This window comes from Lobosporangium transversale (genome assembly GCF_002105155.1).
Source record: "Lobosporangium transversale strain NRRL 3116 chromosome Unknown BCR41scaffold_22, whole genome shotgun sequence".
In the NCBI taxonomy this organism is placed as follows: Eukaryota; Fungi; Mortierellomycota; class Mortierellomycetes; order Mortierellales; family Mortierellaceae; genus Lobosporangium; species Lobosporangium transversale.
Genome location: NW_019029000.1, coordinates 413,699 through 433,865, shown reverse-complemented (window position 1 = coordinate 433,865; position 20,167 = coordinate 413,699). Strand labels below are relative to the sequence as shown.

Genomic DNA, 20,167 nt, shown 5'->3' with positions numbered 1-20,167 from the left:
TTTCATCTGGATGAATACGCGCTTGAATCACCAGTACATTGCCGTCCAATACGGGACCATACAAGCGAAATATTGTCTACAAGGCTTTTTAGACAGGTATCTCTCTTATTCACTGCCGTATCTTTCCGATATCCTCCCTTATTTTTATAATGTATCTTTACTTTGTTGTGTAGTTTTTGAAATGGCAAAAAGCAACAGGGGTCAATAAAAAAGTGATGCAAAGGTACTATTTGTTGTATATTTATGGTAACGCTAAACCAGTCGTTGCATTATGCTTTATTCTGTCTTCGAGGCAAAGTACTAAATTTCTAACGAGGCAAGAGCCGGTCGTGGCGAAACCACGGCCTCTGGCTCGTATATATATAAATTCCATTGCTGTGTCAGTTTTTGGAAACTGTCAAAGTCAACCGCTTCAGCAATGTGCGCGCAGTAGAGAAGAGACAAATACGATAACGCCATACCCGTGCACTGTATACTACATGGGCTACAAAGCAAGATCATTATGGCTAAAGGTATGATGCAGAAACTGTTTGATCAGTAATGTCATTCATGGCTTTATCACCACCGCTTTCCGCTTTAAGTATTGCTTTGCTTGAGCTTGATTGATTATCCACATCTGCAGTGTGTGAAGCGGTGTTGGAAACTCTTTGTAGGCCTCTTTTTCTTCTCCTTTGTCCTTTCTCTCTTTTTCATTCTTTCTTTTTTTTTCCTTGTATTCAGCAACAAACCCACTTACCACCTTCTTCTTCTCTGCTGTTCACTCAATGTCTATGCGCCTGTTCGAGGTATATATGCAACTTCTGTCACAGCAGCCAAAGTTTTAGCAGCCTCTAATCAGACTGTTCCCTCGCCAAAGAGCTTCTAATCTAAAATCAAGTTGTTTAATTGCATACATATTAGTGGCACTGTAAAAGCAAAAGCGAGTAAACCTGGGCTGTCATGCAGGCGAAGTGGAAGCCCTGATGGCTCTCTCGGAACGAAACCTGAAAGGAAGGAAATGGTAAAACAGCAAAAAGTTTAGAAATGAAGAGAAATGATACTAAAGTGATAGCGCAAAAAAGAAAAGGCAAGAAGCTCTAGATACTAGTTTTATTCCTTTGGCTTAAAAAAAAAAAAAAAAAAAAAAAAGGCTGAATCGTCAACTACAACTAGAGGAGGGTTGTAGTTAGGGCTAGCGTGCAGAGGCCCTCTTCTGCTCTCATTGCCATTTGAAAATCACCAGCAGCGACAGGAACAATCGCAGGCCGCCTCAAGCAGGTAACTTCCTTGTTCGAACTAAGAGCTTCCATATTGAATTGTCCAGTATGTCGAGTGGGGCGGTTGAAGGACGAGACTGAATATGGACGTAGGCTCAGCCGTGGGGGCATCGCACACACCACTCCCTTGACGTTATCGGCAACAGGGCGCAAGTACAATCTTTCAAGCTCGGTCTCGATCACAAATACATCTATGACTGTACCAACAGCTACGGCAGCAACAGTATCAACTATGCCCAACATCCCACCGCTCTATAACTTCAGCTCCATCCTGTCTCAATCTGACAGAAGCATCCAATACATCTTTGTCTTATCATGAAACCCAACGGCCAACAACCTTCGCTGGAACGTATGAATGAAGCATGGTAGCCAAAGCAGCCAACGTGCGTTAAATCACCTCATAATTAGAAATAAAACATTTGTGAAGCAGAATAATCAAAAAAAGAAAAAAAAAAGTCACGTGCATCGCACGCTAGCATGCTGGAGAGAGAGGAAAAAAAAAAGAAAAAAAAAAGTGGAGCAAATAAGCAATTGCTGATGGCGAATCTACACAGCTGAGAGAGCCTACATTACTGAAGTATGCTTAAAAAAACGAAATAGAAAGCATGACTGTGGCATTGCAGATCTACGACTGCGACCTAACAATGACCGATTCGTCCCAATAAGCTCTTTCATCTCATACTAGCCTTGAACCATTTTCAGATCAGGAAGAAATAAGCTACCGCAGGATAAAAGAGCCACTATATCGAGAAAGAGAGTCAATAACTCTATAAAACCAGGAAATACAAAGGATATTTTTCCGAAATGGTGGATGAGGAAGAGGAAATCGACATCGACATTGATATTGATGGCGATGACCCAGACGAACAGGTTACAGTCGAGAGAAAGGAGGTAAAAGTAGAGGATGGAAAACAGATATCAAGGGCAATGCCTGTAGGCTCCAAAAATAGCGTTGAAAGTGGCGCTACAGATCTATTACACAATCAGAGTGATGAGGTTTCTCTGGGGCCAAATCCAGCAACTTCAGGCAATAATAATCCAAAGTAAGCGCCCTAACTACTAAAAAGCAACCAACATGGGAGGACATTTAACGATAAAGTATTTGATGGCATTATTAACACGAGTTTCCGATTCGTATTTTCAATAGTCAAGCTTCATTAGTGGATGATTTTCAAATTCCGGATTGGATTACGCAAGATGTAAGCTACTTCTATATCGATCCACGCCTCTCTCAGAGCGTGCCCGTTCAGTCTTTGCTTAACCGGCACGTTTTTTTTCTTCTTTTTTTTTTTTTTTTTTTCTTTTTTTTTTACTGAAAATTTGCATCATTTAAATTATTGACTTTACAGGAACAAACGAGATTTGAAGCAGGGGATATGGACGAAAGATCTCGGGCGATGATTGAGAATATGCTTGCAGAAGAAGCGTTTTACTCCGCCCGTTCTTCCACTTCTACGATCTACAGGCAGGAGCCTTCTGGTGCACGTGGAAACAAATCAATGTCGACAACAACCTCAACGTCAAGGTGGGCTAGTGGGCATAAACCAATGGAGAAACATAAAGGTCATGACTCTAAAAAGCGAAAGACCTCAGACGTTAGATTAGGGCAAACCAAGCGGACAGTTAGTGAAGGTAACTCTTTTTTGCTTTCTACTCCTATTGTGCTTTATAGTGTACGATGTACAACCAGACTTTGTAGCTTATTTTTTAACACCCATTGCAATTTAGATTCTCGATTAAACGCCAAGTTATCATCAGCTGACCTACCATCTCATAACACACGGTGGACAATTGAGGAAGACGAACGTCTACGGGAAGGAATTGTAAGTGAACGAAGGTATTTGTAGAGATTTTATTGATAGCTAATGTGAACCCAGACCCCTAGGCTGTTGCGTTAACCTACATGGGTCTAACCCTTGTTATAGAGGATTTATGGTTATGGAAATTGGAAAGCAATTGCAGCTATTGTCGGTACGAGAAATCCATTACAAGTGAAGAACCATGCACGCCATCTGGCCATGTCAGATAAGGTAATCTATAATACATAAATTGTTTGTTTATTTCTACAAAAGCTCATTCCACGGATCCAACATTTACTGAATCACTACATCTCTATAGATACCCCACGATTTCTCTACAAATACAAGCGATGGCGAAGGCTTGGACAGACGATCTTCAGCTGCCAATTCGGCTGAGGAAGATGTAGGATCAACGCAAACTCGTAAAAGGCAACCAAGAAGTACCCATGTGAAACGTATAGACGCCAGTAGAGCATTGGATATTAATGGATATATGCCTTATGGTGGACGGCGCCGAGCTAGAAGCATCACATCGGAATCTGGAAATGAAGAGTTTACTGGATCAGAATTTGGTGCTACGGTAAGAATGCTGTACGTCCCTTGCTTTATCTGCAATACTGTCTTTGATGTATAACGCCCATCAATTTTATATGCTGGTATTTTAGAGCGGCTATGATACTGACAACGATGAGGATCACTCAGTTTCTAAATCTCCCTCGCTATCAGCACGTGGACGTTCGCGCTCAGCTTCAGCAGGCCTTACAACGCCAAGCCCTGGGCTACGGCCGCTTTATTCGTCTTTACCATTACCCTATGATATATCAACCGACAGGACTGGAAGCTATAGTGTGGGCGAAAACGAGGATATTGACATTGATATTGAGAGCACTGATGAAGACATGTCCTCTCGCTTGGGCCTGACAAGGAAACCCCCAGTGTATGTGCAAAAATCAAAATCTCGCTCAATTTCACCATTTTCCAACTCATCGACTCGTTCGCGGCTCTCCAGTGAATTTGACAGCGATTCTGACCATGATCTACATAATGACGATGGCAATGATACTATCGGGTCAGGGCAGAGCCGAAAGCGATCCTCTGCATCATCCCCTACCCTTTCTGACACATTTGGATCATCAAGTGATCCTTATACTACTCCAAATTTCAATACAAGTACAAGCAGTATCAACAGCACGGGGGCTGTGAGTAGCTCCAAGGCAGCGCTTAAGAACGTTCAAGCTTCACAGCAGCAACAGCAACGTCAGTTGCAACAAAAGCTTGGCGCATTCAGTCATATGTATGTGGATAAAGCGGTGAGCTCTCCAAAAGAAAGGAGGACTGTATCCTTTGGTGCTGTGCATGTCGCAGAGTTGAAGCCAGATCTTAATTCATACGATGAGGATGATATCAACTCTTCGGAGGATGGTGTAGCCGATAATAAGGGCATCGCAAATCTGGATGTTGTCATGACCTCATCGCCACTCACAAGCTATTCATTTCAGAATGGCGACCCATCCAATAGTCTGCAGACTGAGCGACCATCGTCATTCATGGTCGCGACCAGTTCGATATCCAATTTTAATCCTCAGGGCGAGGGTACATCATTTCAGCCACTTTCTCATCAGGCTGCAGATCATGGCAGTAAAAATGATAAAAACGAAGGAGCTCTTAAAAAAAATTATAATCAAGTACTTAGTAGTGCCATCAAACCACCGTCGTCGTCGTCATCTAGTCGTGGAGAGCAATCGAAGTTATCTGTACAACAGCCGCCTTCCAGCTCATCTGGGAATCCAATCGCATCCCACTACGAATCGACTTTGTCCGATACGAATGCTATATCGCCAGCGTTGACCACTATTTCCCGCACTGTGAGGCCTCGTGTACTGGATAAATCTGTTATTACAGAAGAAGAAAAGCTGGTTCACTCTGAGTTTTTTTGTAACAAGGCAAGTAAGACGCCAGAGAGATATCAAAGGATCCGTAATACCATCATTCAGGCATGGGAAAAATCACCATCGACTTATCTTACCAAGACGAGTGTGCGGTCCGGTCTAAAAGATTGCGGAGACGTAAATGCGATTGGTCGCGTCCACTCGTGGTTGGAATTCATTGGAGTGATCAACGTAGGCATGACAGCCTCATCGCCCGGTGCATCATTAGCACGGCCCAGAAATGGTGGAAATAACTCTTCGAAGCGACGAGTACATTCTGAAGAACGGGGCTGGTCATCATCATCCTCTACTACAACACCTCGTCAAGTCCGTCGTGATGTCGGTCCTGGGGTGCATGATCCAAACACTGCATGGCTTACTTCGCCCCAAAGGCGACGGCGGGTACGGAACGAGAAAGGAGAATGGTAAGAATTAGCCCATTGTGATATTTTAAAGGCATGAAGTACCAGGCAACAATCTTGCACATAAAATGCTGGTTTGTTGTTGCTGTTGTTGCTGTTGTTGTTGCTGATGTTGTTGCTGATGTTGTTGCTGATGCTATTATTTATTGGCGCCTCGGCTCTTCGTAGGGTGGATGAAAAAGAATTGGAGGGTCATGTTGTTGAACATAACATAGAAAGCAATAACAGCAGCAAGCAAGGGCGGCCGACTGTTAAACGTAATAGTTCTAGCGATCTTTTCAAGTTGGATGATGCGACATTCTTTGAGCGACATGGGATGACCAAAGAGGAGATGGAGGATGAATTGGAGCAAGAACGTCTTACTGCTCTCAATGCCAAATACTTTGCAACAGAGATGCCAATCAATAGTCGCGTTCCAAAGAACAAAAGAGCTCAGCACTTACTACGTCAGATGGGCGAGTTACAGGGATACAGTGCACATGAAGAATCCCTAGAAGGGTATGATCCGTTTCGACTTGTGCCTTTACGGAAATATAGTGCGCAAAACCCGGCACCCTTTCGAATTAAGGTGTCTTCAGATGCAATGGTATGTCATACCCATATTAAGAATATACATCTGACAATCTTTATAGCCATCAATGGAGTTTTAAATGGTTCGAGTCTCTTATACTTCTTTTATCACATAGCTAATTATGGATTTTCACTCTCATATGACCGAAACTGAGGTGATTGGACTCCTTGGAGGGCTATATGATGAAGACGAAAGGATTTTATTTATCCTTGGCGTTTTTCCGTGCCGTAGTATCAGCACCGGTCTGCAGTGTGAGATGGATCCAGAATCTGATGTTGAGGCACGATATTTTTTCTCATCCAAAGGGTTTGTCGTTGTTGGCTGGTACCACTCGCACCCAACTTTTGAGCCTAATCCGAGCATACGCGATATCGAGAACCAACGCGAGCACCAGACTATGTTCCGCAGGCACGGAACTGGTGTAGAGCCATTTGTTGGTGTGATTATATCTCCATTTGATCCCAGGAATCTGTCCTTCCTATCCAAGTTTCAGTTCTTGACCGTCTCTGAACAGTACGATGATCACCTAAACTGCCGAGTACCGTATGGCTTTGACCGGGAGATCACACGTATGAATGAGCTCTCTGTCGCTGTGTTTCAACAACTCTCCGAGTTGGTACGTTACTATAGGACGTATGAACACCGCGTGGATTTGTCAAAACCTCTTCGCAAAGGTGAGATGGCAACGCGTCTGGATAAACTGCTTCAGTCCCTAAACCATCACATCTTTGTGGACGAAGTTACAGGGCGCGCTTTCCTAAGCAAAGTCAAGGAGCTGGTCGTACGGGGGTTTCATCTTGATATCAACCACGAATCAACTTTGTCGTCTACACGAGCACAATATCTACGATCAACAACCACTCCATCTCTTACACCTTTTGCGACGCCACAGGCGAAATTACACCCACAATTAACTGCACCTGCAATTTGTCAACCGAAAACATCTCGGGCCCTTGCCTCTACAAAGAAGCCAACGAGTGGAACAACAGCAGACGATATGATCAAACGGATACTACTGGATGAGTCCGACACCGAGACGGCAGACAAAAATGGGGAATGAATTCTTAATAAGCACGTGAATTAATAAATCAAAATGGTGGCTTTTGTTTACAAGATAACGCGCTTGCCACCAAACTTGACGCGTTTTTCATTCTCCCACATTGGCCACCAAAAAAAAGTGCATGTAAATAAACTTGTAACATTTTCCCCCCGGAAATTTTGACTCTCTTTCATTAATTATCCTTAAACCATGTCCAGTAAGACTTATTTTCCATGCATTTTTTTTTTTTTTTTTTTTTTTCATTGTCGTAACATGACTTGAGGACTCTTATAATTGATCTGGCCATCGAGTACAGGATTTCATTTCATTTCTGGAAGAGGCAATTTCTGACATTTCTTATACATTTATTCTTTTTTTATTTTTTATTTTTTATTTTATTTTATTCGTAGACTACAGACCATATACCGGTGGCAACCAAGGCCAAGGATTTATTCAAGATAGTTTTAGTAGCGATACTGGAGCAACTAAGGTATATAATATATTACGTATTTAGGCCCTTACCTTGGTCAGGAAGTAAATATGTTGAAATAAGGGTAAAAGAATTAAATGAATACTTTTTTTTTTTTTTTTTTTTTTTTTCCCTTTAGAAAATTACCAACCACACTTTACGTCCAGTGACCATCAAGCAGCTTCTTTCTATACCGCGTACTAACTCTGATGGAGATTACAAGATTGATGGGCATGATCTGGGACAGGTATAAGGATTATTCTTTTTTTTTTTTTTTTTTTTTTTCTATTCCCTCATATTCCTTGACTAAAGAGCATGTTTCTTAAATATTAAAGTTGTTGTTTTTTTTTTTTTTTTTTGTAGATCACTTTAATTGCAGTAGTTAGAGTGTTTGTTCGTCAAGCAACACAGCATATATACCATATTGAAGATGGAACGGGAGAAATTGACGGGAAAAGATTCACTGTAGACGATGAAGACCCTGCAGAATATGACAACATAGTGTACGTTAATGAGCAGATTAAATCAATGTATCGGACTAAACAAAAACAAACTCATACTAAGCTATTTATTTGTTTCTTCATTTTGATAGTGAAGGTACATATGTTCGCATTGTTGGGAACCTCAAGGAATATCAGCAGCGTCTCAGCGTCAACGTTCACTCTATTCGTCCTATTAAGGACAAAAATGAGATTACATATCATCTATTGGAAGTCATATATACTCATGTGAACTTCACAAGGAGCAAGGTACAGTTTTTTTGTCCAAAAGTAGTGAATATTGTTATTATGATTTGGCTTTTTCTTTTTACTTTATGAAACTATATATATAGGATAGTTGCTGACTCTTTTATGTTTATATATCTATATGTTTATATACATTCGTCGACGCATAGATTGGTGGGACGAATATGAACAATATGGGAATGATGATGCCCACTTCGCAGAATAACTTCAATAACCATAGCTCTGCTGGTGTGGATGGATTATCAGTGAAGACTGGAGACCTTCCTCAGAAGATTGCCGAAATGTTTCAGAATCGTCCAAACAAAGATGTCTCAGTACATCGTCGTGATATTATCAGCAAATTTGCACCTGTCGTTGGTAGTGCTGAAGCAGTCAAGTATGTCTTTTTTTTTTTTTTTTTTTTTTTGTTGTTTGTTTGTTTGTTTGTTTGTTTGTTTGTATTAGAAATTAACCTTGCTTTTTATTTATATATTTTAATAGCAATGTCGTCGAGAGTATGATTCAAAATGGATTTGTGTATACTGTTGAAGATGATGACCACCTGCAATTCACATATTAAGCACATGCGCACCAAAGAAGAGAAAGCAGTTTTTCCAGAGTCTGGAAGTAGAGGAAGATGTTGTGTATTGTGTATATGCATGGTGTAGTGATCACCATGTATTATCCAGTCAAACTTGAATATTAAAAATTAAAAAAAATCGAAGCCATCAATCTGGTTGCTTATAAAATATCATTAAACAATATTTGTTTAAATTTTTTTTTTTTTTTTTTACTTTTTGCTTTCCTAAAATGTCTACTTCCGTTTTGCACGCCCCTTCTTTCCTTTACCACGAGGGTTTTCATCTTCTGAGGAGAAGAATGGATCCTGAGCAGCGCTTGTTGTTGAGGTTGATCCTGTGGCAGGTAACGCAGTAGCGGTTGCAGTAGCATGTCCTGTTTGGTTGATGTGCGCGAACAATTGGGTCCTTGACTCGAAATCTTCGGAACAAACACGGCACTTCAAATCCGATCCATTCTATAAACAACAACAATAATAACGACAACAAAAAAAAAAAAAAAAAAAAAAAAAAAATTAATAATGATAAAAGTAATAATATATAATAATAATGATTTGAAACATAAAGTTCCTTTCTAACCTTTTGTGCAGCGCGTTCAGAGCGAGCTTTCTTCTTTTCTTTAGCGCTCAGCTTCTTTGGTTTTCCAACAGGTGATTCTGCTCTTGAGACTGGTGCAGTCGAAACGGAATCCTCATCCCGTTGCTGTTGCACATTGTCATGTTCGTCGTTCTGAGCATCATCAACGTCACTTGGCCAAAGATCCTTCTGTCCTTTAACTTTAGCTTTAGATTTCCCTTTAGCATTGCCCTTCGCCTTGGGTGTAGATGTTCGAGATCGAGACAGAGGGGAGGAAGTCGAAGACATTCGAACGGATCCCAAAAGGTCGACTAGACCATCCTGATCCAACTCATCAATCTCATCTTGATCTATTTCAAGCTCAAGACTGGCAGTCATGACGTTCTTCTTCTTCTTGTTCTTGTTCTTCTTTTTTGAATTGAAAAGACTATCATAGGTCGGTGAGGGTGCCTCAATAGGGCTGTCTTCATCCAAATCACTTGCTGAAAGGATATCCTCAAAATCCTCAGGATTTTTTGCGGTTGATCTGGCTGTCTCTCCCTCTGGCTCGAATTCTTCTTCTTCTTCTTTATCTACTTCTATTTCTTCTTCCTCTCCTAGCTCATCCTCATCCTCTTCAGTATCGACATGCTTGTTGTTGTTGTTGTTGTTGTTGTTGTTGTTGTTGTTACTTTGACGGTCGTTTGGGAGAGTTCCTTGTTGTTCCTTCAGCTGATTTTCTTCATGCAACATTTCAAGTCGAATATCCTCTACAGCCTTCAAATGTCGTTTACTCTGCTCATGGTTTTTCCATTGACGTTCTGATTTGAAGAATTTATCACAGATGATACATTCGTACTCTTGATCGAATTCATCTTCACTATCTGAATCGGATCGTTGGTGTTGTTCATTATCGTCCCCGTCCTCGTCTTCCTCAATACGTTGCCATGCTTGTTCCTGAAATTGTTCTGCTTTTGCTCGGAGGACTTCCTTTTCCTTCTCCAGACGTGCCTTTAAATCTGCTTGGACCTGTTTTTGTTTTTGTCTTTGTTGTTCCTGGTAATTAAGGAAGCGGGGATCACGTTTTCGGACATAGGAAGCCAATTCCTTTTTTTATTTTTTATTTTATTTTAAAAAAAAAATAAAAAATAAAAAAAAAAAGGTTAGTTCATAATGTTTATAAAAAAAAAAAATAAAAAAAAAAAAATTGGAACAGAGATCAAAAACTTCATGCACTTTCTATTTTTTTTTTTTTTTTTTTTTTTTTTCCTTCTCTTTCTTTCTCTTTACCAAGACAGTGTCGTTAAATTCTTTACGAGCTGCATCTCTGAATTTCTTATTCTCTTTTTCCATAGCTCGACGAACTCGACGATCAGGAGCTTCAGAGAGTCGATATTTGTCACACCATGAGAAGCTCTTCTGGGTCGAGAAGGTCAACCAGGCGTTATAGAACTGCTTCACATCCGAATCAGAGTTGTCATCATAGGCCGTGGTCGAAGATCCAAAGGATGGATAGTGAGGAGTCTCTTTTGAATTTGAATTGTTGTTGAGGGCCGCTGCTTCAGCCTCTTCCTCTGCTAGTTTATTAAAGATGTTGCGATAGACTGCGAAGAAGCCCTATTGATAAACATTATATATATATATATGTGTGTGTGTGTGTGTGTGTCAATGTGAGTGAAAGTGAGTAAAGTTTTAAAGTACGAAATGACATCTTTAAAAAAAAAAAAAAAAAAAAAAAAAATAGAAAGAAAGAAAAGAAAAGAAACTTACAGCATTGTTATCTTGGAATCCCTTAAAAGCAGAAGTACTAAAGTATTTCATCAGATCCGCAGCAGTAGTTCCCGCAGCACTTTCAGTCTGATCAGATTTGTCATCTAGAATAAAAAAAAATAAAATAAAATAAAAATAAGCGTTTTGTTCCAGTATGTTTTTTTTTTTTTTTTTTATTTTTTTAAAAAAAAAAAAGAGAGAGAGAGACAAAACAGATCATTTACCTCCACGGAGAATAGCGTCGCGATGAGAGTCATACCATGCACGCTCTTGTGGATCCGATAATACTTCATATGCCTCTGCGATGAAGGCGAATTGCTTTGTTGCTTCTTCCACCCGATGATGGTTTTTATCTGGTGGAGTTAATCAAAACAATAAAAGTAAAAAAAAATGAAAAAATGAAAAATATAAAAAGGTATTAAATGTTAATAAGTAGAATATATACAAAAAAAAAAAAAAAAAAAAAAAAAAACAATGTCAATTGTCCTATCCATAACACCTGTCTTGGCGTATTTCCTCTCTAACCTGGGTGCCATTCAAGTGCTTTGCGACGGTATGCTTTTTTAATGTCAGAGTCCGAGGCATTCCTCTCAATGCCAAGGATAACGTAATGACATGTCCTCATGTTGAAATGGATAATTATACAAGTGTCTTATTCGTTGGTTGTAATGTAGTAATATTATGGATACTAAGGACAGGTATGTGCGAGGATAACAAATGAATGAATGAGTGAATGAATGTGTGGGTGAATGAATGAATGAATGAATGAATGAATGAATGAATGAATGAATGAATGAATGAATGAATGAATGAATGAATGAATGAATGAATGAATGAATGAATGAATGAATGAATGAATGAATGAATGAATGAATGAATGAATGAATGAATGAATGAATGAGGGAGGCGTAAAAATAAGATATAAAGACATGTTTATTTGTATTATATAATAATATTACATTTCCATGCTGCGGTTTAAAGAAAAAAGAAAAAAAGAAGTAAACAAGCAGTCATATTCAGCCACCAAATAGAGTTGTCCGAGAAAAGGGAACGAACAACTTCTCGTTCCTCCTTTCCGCTCCTCCCTCTTCCCCTTCCCCTTCCCCTTCCACCAGTCTCAAGGGAAATGTACTCTGTAATACGGCCAGCTATTCAAACTAGAGGGACATTGAGCCACTCGCTCTCACTTTCACTCTCAAAGCAACCACCGCGTGTCTCCCCTTCGTCTTTTCCTTCAACTCTCCGTTTCTCTTCGATCGCGACTCTGAAAAAGAAGAACTTTGATGCAACTTTAGCTAATAGCGTCAGAAATAGCAGTAACAGTGGCAATAGTAGGGCTATCAGGAATATCAGTACTGGCAATTCAACCGCCACCGCTTCTTCTTCTTCTTCTTCTTCTTCTTCTTCTTCCACACCTACGCTTGCAACAAACCTTCGATCTATCCCTCCTGCATTACCCAATAAAACAATCCGATCTATTTTAGCTACTGCAGTCCCTGACAGTACGGTCAAAGTCCAGGGTTGGGTACGATCAGCTCGTCATCAAAAGAACATCACCTTTGTGGAACTCAATGACGGATCAAGTCTCAAAGGTGTCCAAGCTATCCTCAGCGGAGGGGAAGGCAAAGGGTAAAAAAAAAAAAAAAGAAAAAAGAAAAAAAAAAAAAAAAAAGAGAGAAAAGAAAAATCTATATAGTCAGAAATTAAGGAAATATCAAACATCTCTTCTTCTTTGTGCCTAACAGATTGGTGACAGGAACAAGTTTAGAACTGGAAGGAAAACTTGTCAAGAGTGAAGGAAAGGAGCAAGCATATGATCTACAAGTAACCAGTCTAAAAGTGATTGGAAGTTGTGATGGCGAGGTACCCAATGAGAAAAAAAAAAAAAAAGAGCGGAGCAAATGTTTATATAAATATATATACTATGCAGAAAAAAAAAAGAAAAAAAAAAAAAAAAAAAAAAACTCTTACTGAACATTCCATTGATCGATACTTTCTTTTTCTTTTTTCTTTTGGAGCTTAGACATATCCTCTTCAAAAAAAACGACATTCCTTCGAATTCCTGAGAGAGATTTCGCATCTTCGATCCAGAGCCAAGACTGCCAGTGCCATTCTCCGTCTTCGTAGTGCCTCCGTCTGGGGATTTCAAAAGTTCTTTGAGGTAAATATTGCTTTTTATTATTTTTATTTTTCACACATTTAAAAAAAAAAAAAAAAAAAAAAAAAAAAAAAGAGAAGAACCTTTTGCTAATTTTTTTTTTCTTATAAACAATACATCGCTTTCTCAGTCTCAAGAGTTCACTCAAGTCCATACACCTTTATTGACAACGCATGATTGTGAAGGAGGCGGTGAAGTTTTCAAGATTGCACCTCGGATATCAGCCCGAGCTCAACAGCAATATGAAGAACAACAACAACGACAAAAACAAGGCGCACTTCAAAAGTCTGATGCCAATACTGATACCCAACTCAATCCTTCTACAATGACTACATCTGTATCTGCACCTGCACCCTCCGAATTCTTTGGCTCTCCCGTGTACCTAACAGTGTCTGGACAACTTCATCTTGAGATCATTGCCAGCGCCCTCTCACGGGTCTTCACAATGGGTCCAGTCTTCCGGGCAGAGCCCTCGATGACCCCTCGTCATCTCTCCGAGTTTTGGATGCTGGAGGCCGAGATCGCGTTCTTGAACAAACTGGACCATCTCTTGGATTTCTCCGAGGCCTGTCTGAAGGAAACGACCCGGTTCCTCTTGGAGAGTTGTGCAGAGGACATTGAGTTTTTAAACACCTGGGTGGACAAGTCGTTGAAGGGTCGTCTTCATCATCTGGTCAATGAGCCCTTCAAGCGAATGACCTATACAGAGGCCATCAGGATCTTGCAGGAAGCAGTGATAGCTGGTGATGTCAAATTTGAGTTTGAGCCCAAATGGGGACAGGGGTTACAGAGTGAACATGAGAAATGGTTAGCGGGTACATATTGTCAAGGACCTGTCTTTGTGACGGACTATCCTGCAGGACTGAAACCCTTCTATATGAGGAAGAACGATCCCCCTTTGTCTTATTTGTCATCACCGAGTAGCAGCAGTAGCAGTAGCAGTAGCAGTAGCAGTAGCAGTAGCAGTAGCAGTAGCAGTAGCAGTAGCATTAGCAGCAGTAATAGTAGTAGTAGTAGTAGTAGTAGTAGTAGTAGTAGTAGTAGTAGTACTAACAGTAACAGTAACAATGGCAGTAGCAGTGGCGGCAGTACAAAAGTAGGAAAACAGGAGGAAGAGGATCGTACGACGGTAGGATGTGTTGATTTGCTTGTACCTGGGATTGGAGAGTTAATGGGAGGATCCCTTAGGGAGGAACGACATGAGGTGTTGAAGAAGCAACTTTGGGAATTTGGGTTGGATCAAGAAGAGTACCAGTGGTATTTGGATTTACGAAAGTATGGTACGACCCCACATGGTGGATGGGGCATTGGGTTTGAACGGTACATGTTGATGGTCACAGGCATGGACAATGTCCGAGACATCATCCCCTTCCCTCGATACAACCACTATTGTAAATTTTAGGATAAAAAAATAAAAATAAAAAAAAAACCCCCCAGCATTAGAACTAGAATAAATCAAAAATAAGAATAAAGAATAGGCTATTTCCATGCATAGATGAAGACGAGACAAGGCGAGGCATGAAATGATACGTTACAATTAAAAAAAAAAAAGAAAAAGAAAGAGTGAGTGAGTGATCAATAAAGCAATAATGTTTATGAGGAAGAAGGATGTTCCAGAATAGAGATATGGATGGATGAGGGGGATCATCCTTGATCTATTGTCAATCCCTCCATCTTTTTACTTTTCTTCTTCTTTGGTTGATATAATAAATATATATGTATGTATATATATATATCATTTTGATATTTTTTTATGAATCGATGCGTCTAATTGACTAAACATGTAATTGACAGTTAATAATTGATAATTCATATTTCATAACTGATAATTGATATTTCATAATTGATAATTGGCAAATTAAAATCTTGGTCAATTGGCTGAATTGGTTTGAATGACTTCGATTGGCTTTTAATTGGTTGACTTTTGGATTTAGTGGGTTCAACCTTTTATGAAAATTTTAAATTGCTTCAGTTCCCCCCCCCCCCCACCCTGCCTCCCCACCTCTCTTTTTTTTTTACTTTCTCCTCTCCTCCTGACTACGAATTTACTTTTTTAGATCCTAGAAACAATTACATGATGCTTAATGACAGTGTTTAGGAAAGGAGGGTTGGAGTGGATCGTCCTATAGGAAGGAGAAAAAAAAAAAAAAGTGGCGAGAATCAAAAAAAAAAAAAAAAAAAAAAAAAAAGTTCAAACCTTCAATTAAAACACAAACAAAAACAAAAAACAATAACCATAACCATAACAATAACAATTACAATAGCAATAACAATAGCAATAACAATAACAAAGCAAAACAACTGTGTTGCTGTAGTGTAACCCAACCCAAACACCTCTTTTCTTCCATTGTCTCTCAATCATTATTAAATCTTTCAGATGGAGGGAGGAGTTTTAGTTCTATAAACTATGAAAGAAGGTTTATTATTATTATTATTATTATTATTATTATTTTTGAACCATTTTCTATAAAGATCCTCAGGAGTTCAAAGAATAACTGAAAAGAACTTTTTATTATTCAAATTTTTTTATTTTTTTTATATTGATTGATTGATTGATTAATTGATTGATTTACTTTTTTTTTTTATTTTTTTTTTTTTAACTGATATCAATAAAAGCGCAGCCTAATGATATATATAAAAAGTATGCAGCATAAGAAGGATTGCAATCGTTGCAACCAAAACCTTTTTTTTTTTTTTTTTTTTTTGTTTCGTAAAAAGGAGTGAAAGAAAAAAAGGGGAGGGGGGGCATGGATGGAAAAATGTACAATTTTTTTTTTTTTGAAAGAGAAGGAAAGGAAAGGAAAAAAAAAAAAAAAAAAAAAAAAAAAAATATAAACATGATAATACTACAAAAGGCAAAGAAGCGATGAACGAAAAGAAAAAGAAGAGTAAAATCAACTACAAAGAGAGAACGACCCAGCCAGTCCATCCATGTGTTCCAAGTGCATAAAAACAATGATGAAGGAAAAAAAGGGAAAAAAAGGAGAAAAGGAAAAAAAAAAAAAAAAAAAAAAAAAAAGATAATAAAGTTACGCAATGATGCTTGATGATTCAATCACACTTTGCTGCTGCGGAGTCATTGGCAACGTTGAACCATGAGGGAAATTGGCGTTATGGAAAGCATCCGTCTGGATACTGGCGGTTGAACTATACGATGCCGTGTACTTGCTGATGATCTTCTTGAGCGCATAGGGCAAAACCTTCCACGGGAACACCTTGACGTCCTTCTCAATGTTCCTAGGCTTCGGGTTTGGGAAAGACATGATGAGCTTGAAGAACTCGGCACTCTCGGGTTTGCATTTGGAAACTGTGATGGGTCGGAAGCCCTCGAGATTACGACGGATCCGGTTCTTTTCCTCGACCGTGAAGCGGACCGCAATCAGAGACTCGAGCAAGTAGATACAATCGACCGAAGTCAAGAAGCAATCGTTCTTCTCTGCCCAGTAAATGCAAGAGATCACAATGCTGTTGGGCTGACGGTCAGCAGGGGCCACGGGTGCGAATGTGCAATGGATGTCATTGCCATCCTGTCGTCTCCAGAATTGGACCAGGCGGCGATGTGATTCCCACTCTTCTGCAGACCAGTTGATGGCCATGTCGTCCATGTTCCCAGTGAACTTGAGGTTGGCCTTGTTGAGTAGACTGGCATAGGGATTATAGCTGCTGAGGGGAAGGCCAGCACTCAGGCTTGTGCTCGGGTGAGGCTGTGGCATATAGGATGAGGGCGCAACGGCCTGTGGATGATTGGGGATGTAGTTGGTATTGTGATTAGTTGCTGTTGTTGTTGTTGTTGTTGCTGTCGTCAGAGCATAGGCAGATGGTGCTCCAAGATCTGGCTGTGAGTATGTGGGCACGTGAGGAGCGATCATTTGGTCTATTATGGAAATGAAAAGGAGGGAGAAAAAAAAAAAAAAAAAAAAAAGTATGATTTATCAGTCAAGATGATTTTTTGAGACAGAATCAATATTATTTATATTCTTTAAAATATTCTAACGGGTCAAAATAAGCCGTTGAGCGTGGGCGTTAACATGCATCAGCATGGAAATTGTTTGCAAAACGCATAAATCATTAATGCAAACAAAAATAGCCCAACAGTGGGAAAGAATAAGCATGGCAAATTAATAAAAAAAAAACACATACTCGAGTTGTAATATCCTGAGCGTGCGTACGAAGAGGCGCTCACGGGCGATCGTGAACTGTATGGGCTGGTGGATTGCAAATTCTGGGAATAGAGCCCAGCATCATACCCGTTGGCGGAGGGGAGTCCAGAGTAATCATCGTCTATGAATAGGGGGTTTATCAAAAGAGTCGATGGAAAGAAGGCATTAATAAAAAAGTCTCCCACGACAACAAAACGTAAAAAGTAAAAGTAAGAAAGTAAAGTAAAGCAAAGCAAAGCAAAGTAAAAAAGAAAAGTAAAAAGAAACGTAAAAAGTAAAGTAAAGTAAAGTAAAGTAAAGTAAAGTGAAAGAATAACAAAAAGTCAGGTGTTTGTTTATGTCCCGTGTTCTTTTAATCTGCCGCCCAACTGGAAATTATATTTTCCTTTTGAGCGACTGAATAGCGAACAATATTTTTGAACATCCGGGACTATTAACGTAACGTACTAGAGCAACAAAGCAATTAAGCGATAAAGCAATAAAGCAATAAAGCAATAAAGCAATTAAGCAATAAAGTGATAATAATAACAAAGATTATAACAACAACAGCAATAGCAATTAACAATAATAAAAGTAACAATAGCAACAGCAACAGCAATAGTAGTAATAATAAGAATAACAATAATGTAATATAAAGTAATACAATATAATACAATGTAATACAATGCAATACAATGTAATACAATGTAATATAACGCAGTCAATTCAAAAAAGGAAAAGAAAAAGAAAAAGTGGCTGAATACAAAAGCAAAGCAAAGCAAAAAAAAACTTACGACGTGGAACAAGACCTGCACTGTTGTCTGCAAGTGATGTGGGGGTGGTCGGTGGCAGGGATGACAGCTGTTGGTTGGCCTGAGCAGAGGGCAACTGTGTGCGGGAGAGATCAAGGTCAGCAAGGAGATGTGGCTTCTTACTAGTGACGCTCGATGTGTCTTGATCATAACTGTTGCGCTTGCTATTACTCTGGCCATGATCTGTATAATGTATTAAAAAAATAAAAAATAAATAAAAAAAATAAAAAATAAAAAAATAAGAGATAAAAAAAAAAAAAAAAAAAAAAAGTTGTTAATTATGAATTGAGAAACAATGTTGGTTCAGTTCAGTTGTATGGCAAGGTGAAACATTCTCGATCCAGGGCATAACATTAAAAACTTTTTTTTTTTTTTTTTTTTTTTTTTGCTGTGCTGTTACTTGTATGTGATGTATTCTATACTAAATGCAAAGGTTGTTAATGTGGTTGTGGATACGAATGCTTACCATCGTAATAGCAATAGTCACCAAAGGGCCAGCTCTCCATCACCATGTCATTCTCCATTTGCAACACATACAGAGGTACTCTGTTGACGAACCATTTAGTGATGGCGAAATTGGGAACGGTGCAGCTCAGGGTGACATAGCCATTGGCGGAGTACTGCTTTGTGTCGACAACGAGGGTGCCAAAGCCAATACGGAGGGTCTTGTCGGTGTTCGATTGCAGTGTCACTGTGAAGGTCTGGCCCTCGGGACCGAAATGAGGGCTGTATTCGAAAATCCTCGGAGGAGCTGAATCGGTCGAGTCATCTTTGAAGATTTGCTGTGAGAATGCGTCGGTTGTTTGTGGTTGGGATTGTGATTGTTGTGATGGTTGAGCCTGAGAAGCTTGGACTTGTGGTGAATCAGGCATGGTAACAAACTTTCGTGGTTCAAAATCTGTAGGGAAGGATGGAGCAAAAAGTAGGTAGGAGGATGTAGACGAACCAGACAAGAAGGAGGATAAAATTAAGAAGAATTAATAATAATAATAATAATAATAATAAGAATAAGAATAAGAATAATAATAAAATGTAATAGAAAGAAAGAATGAAGTTGAGCGCACAATCAAATGTCAAATGGCGGGAAATGAAGTTGAGCAATGAGAAAGATATCAGAAAGACAAAAGAGAGAAAGAGAGGAAAAGAGGAAAAGAGAAGAAGAAGAAAAGAGTGAAAAGAGTGAAAAGTGTGAAAAGTGAAAAGTGAAAAGTGAGAGTATTGATAAAATGATGATGAAAAAAAAAAAAAAAAAAAAAAAAAAAAAGCAATTAAATTGGAAAGAATAGATAGAGTACTTATATGGATGGCTTATTTGGAGTGATGGAGGGATACTCAGAAGTTTAAAACATAATATGAATGCGTTTATATATTTTTGCCGAACAGCTTGGTCAACAAACACAAAAGAGAAGGCTGTTCTGTTTCCCTTGTTTGTCCTTACTATTGTGCCACCCTCTTTTCTTTTCTTTTTTCTTTTCTTTCTTTCTTTCTTTCCTCACGCTCAATTAATCAGACAGAGCAGAGAGTGGAATGGATGAATGTCGATCTGAAGGAAAGAAAGAAAGAAGCAAGCAGAAGAATGATGGATTGGGAGTAGTGACACAGAGATAATGGGTCTGCAAAAAGCTTTTTGTAAGACACCCGAATGAATATCAGTCAGGGCGCAAATTCCCAAGGTGCATGAGTTGTATGTGTGTAAGGTGCATGAGTTGTATGTGTGTGTAAATGTGTATAGGGTGTGTGGTGTTTGATTGTTTACATTGTTTGGTTGTTTGGATGAAAAAAGAGGGTGGAGAGCGTAAAGAAGGTTGAACGTTGGGAGATTGCATTGTCTCATTTTAAAGATTGATGAGACATGAGACAAACACATTGTCCATGAGCATTTGAGCATGGCTTGCCTTTTTAGAAAGACAAGTCTTTATCATTCACACGCGTCTTTCTTTAAAGGG

General features: G+C 39.2%; 5 protein-coding genes across 5 annotated transcripts; 3 read left to right on the top strand and 2 right to left on the bottom strand.

The window, feature by feature from the left end:
• Positions 1-2,060: 2,060 nt before the first annotated feature.
• BCR41DRAFT_397043 (hypothetical protein) lies at positions 2,061-7,036 on the top strand (the record flags this gene model as incomplete). Its single annotated transcript, XM_022028858.1, has 9 exons — positions 2,061-2,299; positions 2,404-2,455; positions 2,606-2,888; positions 2,985-3,079; positions 3,182-3,286; positions 3,375-3,635; positions 3,721-5,408; positions 5,574-5,991; positions 6,092-7,036. The coding sequence occupies 9 exons, from the start codon at positions 2,061-2,063 to the stop codon at positions 7,034-7,036; spliced, it is 4,086 nt and encodes a 1,361-aa protein (XP_021880667.1).
• A 189-nt stretch (positions 7,037-7,225) lies between these two features.
• On the top strand, positions 7,226-8,789 carry BCR41DRAFT_371390 (hypothetical protein; the record flags this gene model as incomplete). Its single annotated transcript, XM_022026602.1, has 7 exons — positions 7,226-7,232; positions 7,426-7,505; positions 7,624-7,731; positions 7,848-7,987; positions 8,077-8,233; positions 8,380-8,606; positions 8,711-8,789. The coding sequence occupies 7 exons, from the start codon at positions 7,226-7,228 to the stop codon at positions 8,787-8,789; spliced, it is 798 nt and encodes a 265-aa protein (XP_021880666.1).
• A 219-nt stretch (positions 8,790-9,008) lies between these two features.
• BCR41DRAFT_422772 (hypothetical protein) lies at positions 9,009-11,963 on the bottom strand. Its single transcript, XM_022030198.1, has 6 exons — positions 11,638-11,963; positions 11,337-11,465; positions 11,113-11,216; positions 10,633-10,959; positions 9,367-10,449; positions 9,009-9,245 (listed from the first exon to the last, which is right to left on the bottom strand). The coding sequence occupies exons 1-6, from the start codon at positions 11,735-11,737 to the stop codon at positions 9,024-9,026; spliced, it is 1,965 nt and encodes a 654-aa protein (XP_021880665.1). The 5' UTR covers positions 11,738-11,963; the 3' UTR covers positions 9,009-9,023.
• Positions 11,964-12,192: 229 nt separating this feature from the next.
• On the top strand, positions 12,193-14,675 carry BCR41DRAFT_422771 (hypothetical protein; the record flags this gene model as incomplete). Its single annotated transcript, XM_022030197.1, has 4 exons — positions 12,193-12,741; positions 12,858-12,975; positions 13,136-13,273; positions 13,401-14,675. The coding sequence occupies exons 1-4, from the start codon at positions 12,239-12,241 to the stop codon at positions 14,670-14,672; spliced, it is 2,031 nt and encodes a 676-aa protein (XP_021880664.1). The 5' UTR covers positions 12,193-12,238.
• Positions 14,676-16,283: 1,608 nt separating this feature from the next.
• Positions 16,284-17,585, bottom strand: BCR41DRAFT_90366 (hypothetical protein). The gene is made up of 2 exons (XM_022031079.1): positions 17,411-17,585; positions 16,284-17,144 (listed from the first exon to the last, which is right to left on the bottom strand). Exon 2 carries the CDS (start codon positions 17,137-17,139, stop codon positions 16,300-16,302), a length of 840 nt encoding a protein of 279 aa, XP_021880663.1. The 5' UTR covers positions 17,140-17,144; positions 17,411-17,585; the 3' UTR covers positions 16,284-16,299.
• Positions 17,586-20,167: the final 2,582 nt, after the last annotated feature.

Bases quoted from the DNA above. Each gene is read 5' to 3' on its own strand.
- BCR41DRAFT_422772 (XM_022030198.1), bottom strand. From the start codon at position 11,737: ATGAGGACATGTCATTACGTTATCCTTGGCATTGAGAGGAATGCCTCG. The intron at 11,217-11,336 runs GTAAATGATCTG...TTTTTATTCTAG, and splicing joins CGACGCTATTCTCCGTGGAG to ATGACAAATCTGATCAGACT. The intron at 9,246-9,366 runs GTTAGAAAGGAA...TGTTGTTTATAG, and splicing joins CTGAACGCGCTGCACAAAAG to AATGGATCGGATTTGAAGTG.
- BCR41DRAFT_90366 (XM_022031079.1), bottom strand. From the start codon at position 17,139: ATGATCGCTCCTCACGTGCCCACATACTCACAGCCAGATCTTGGAGCA.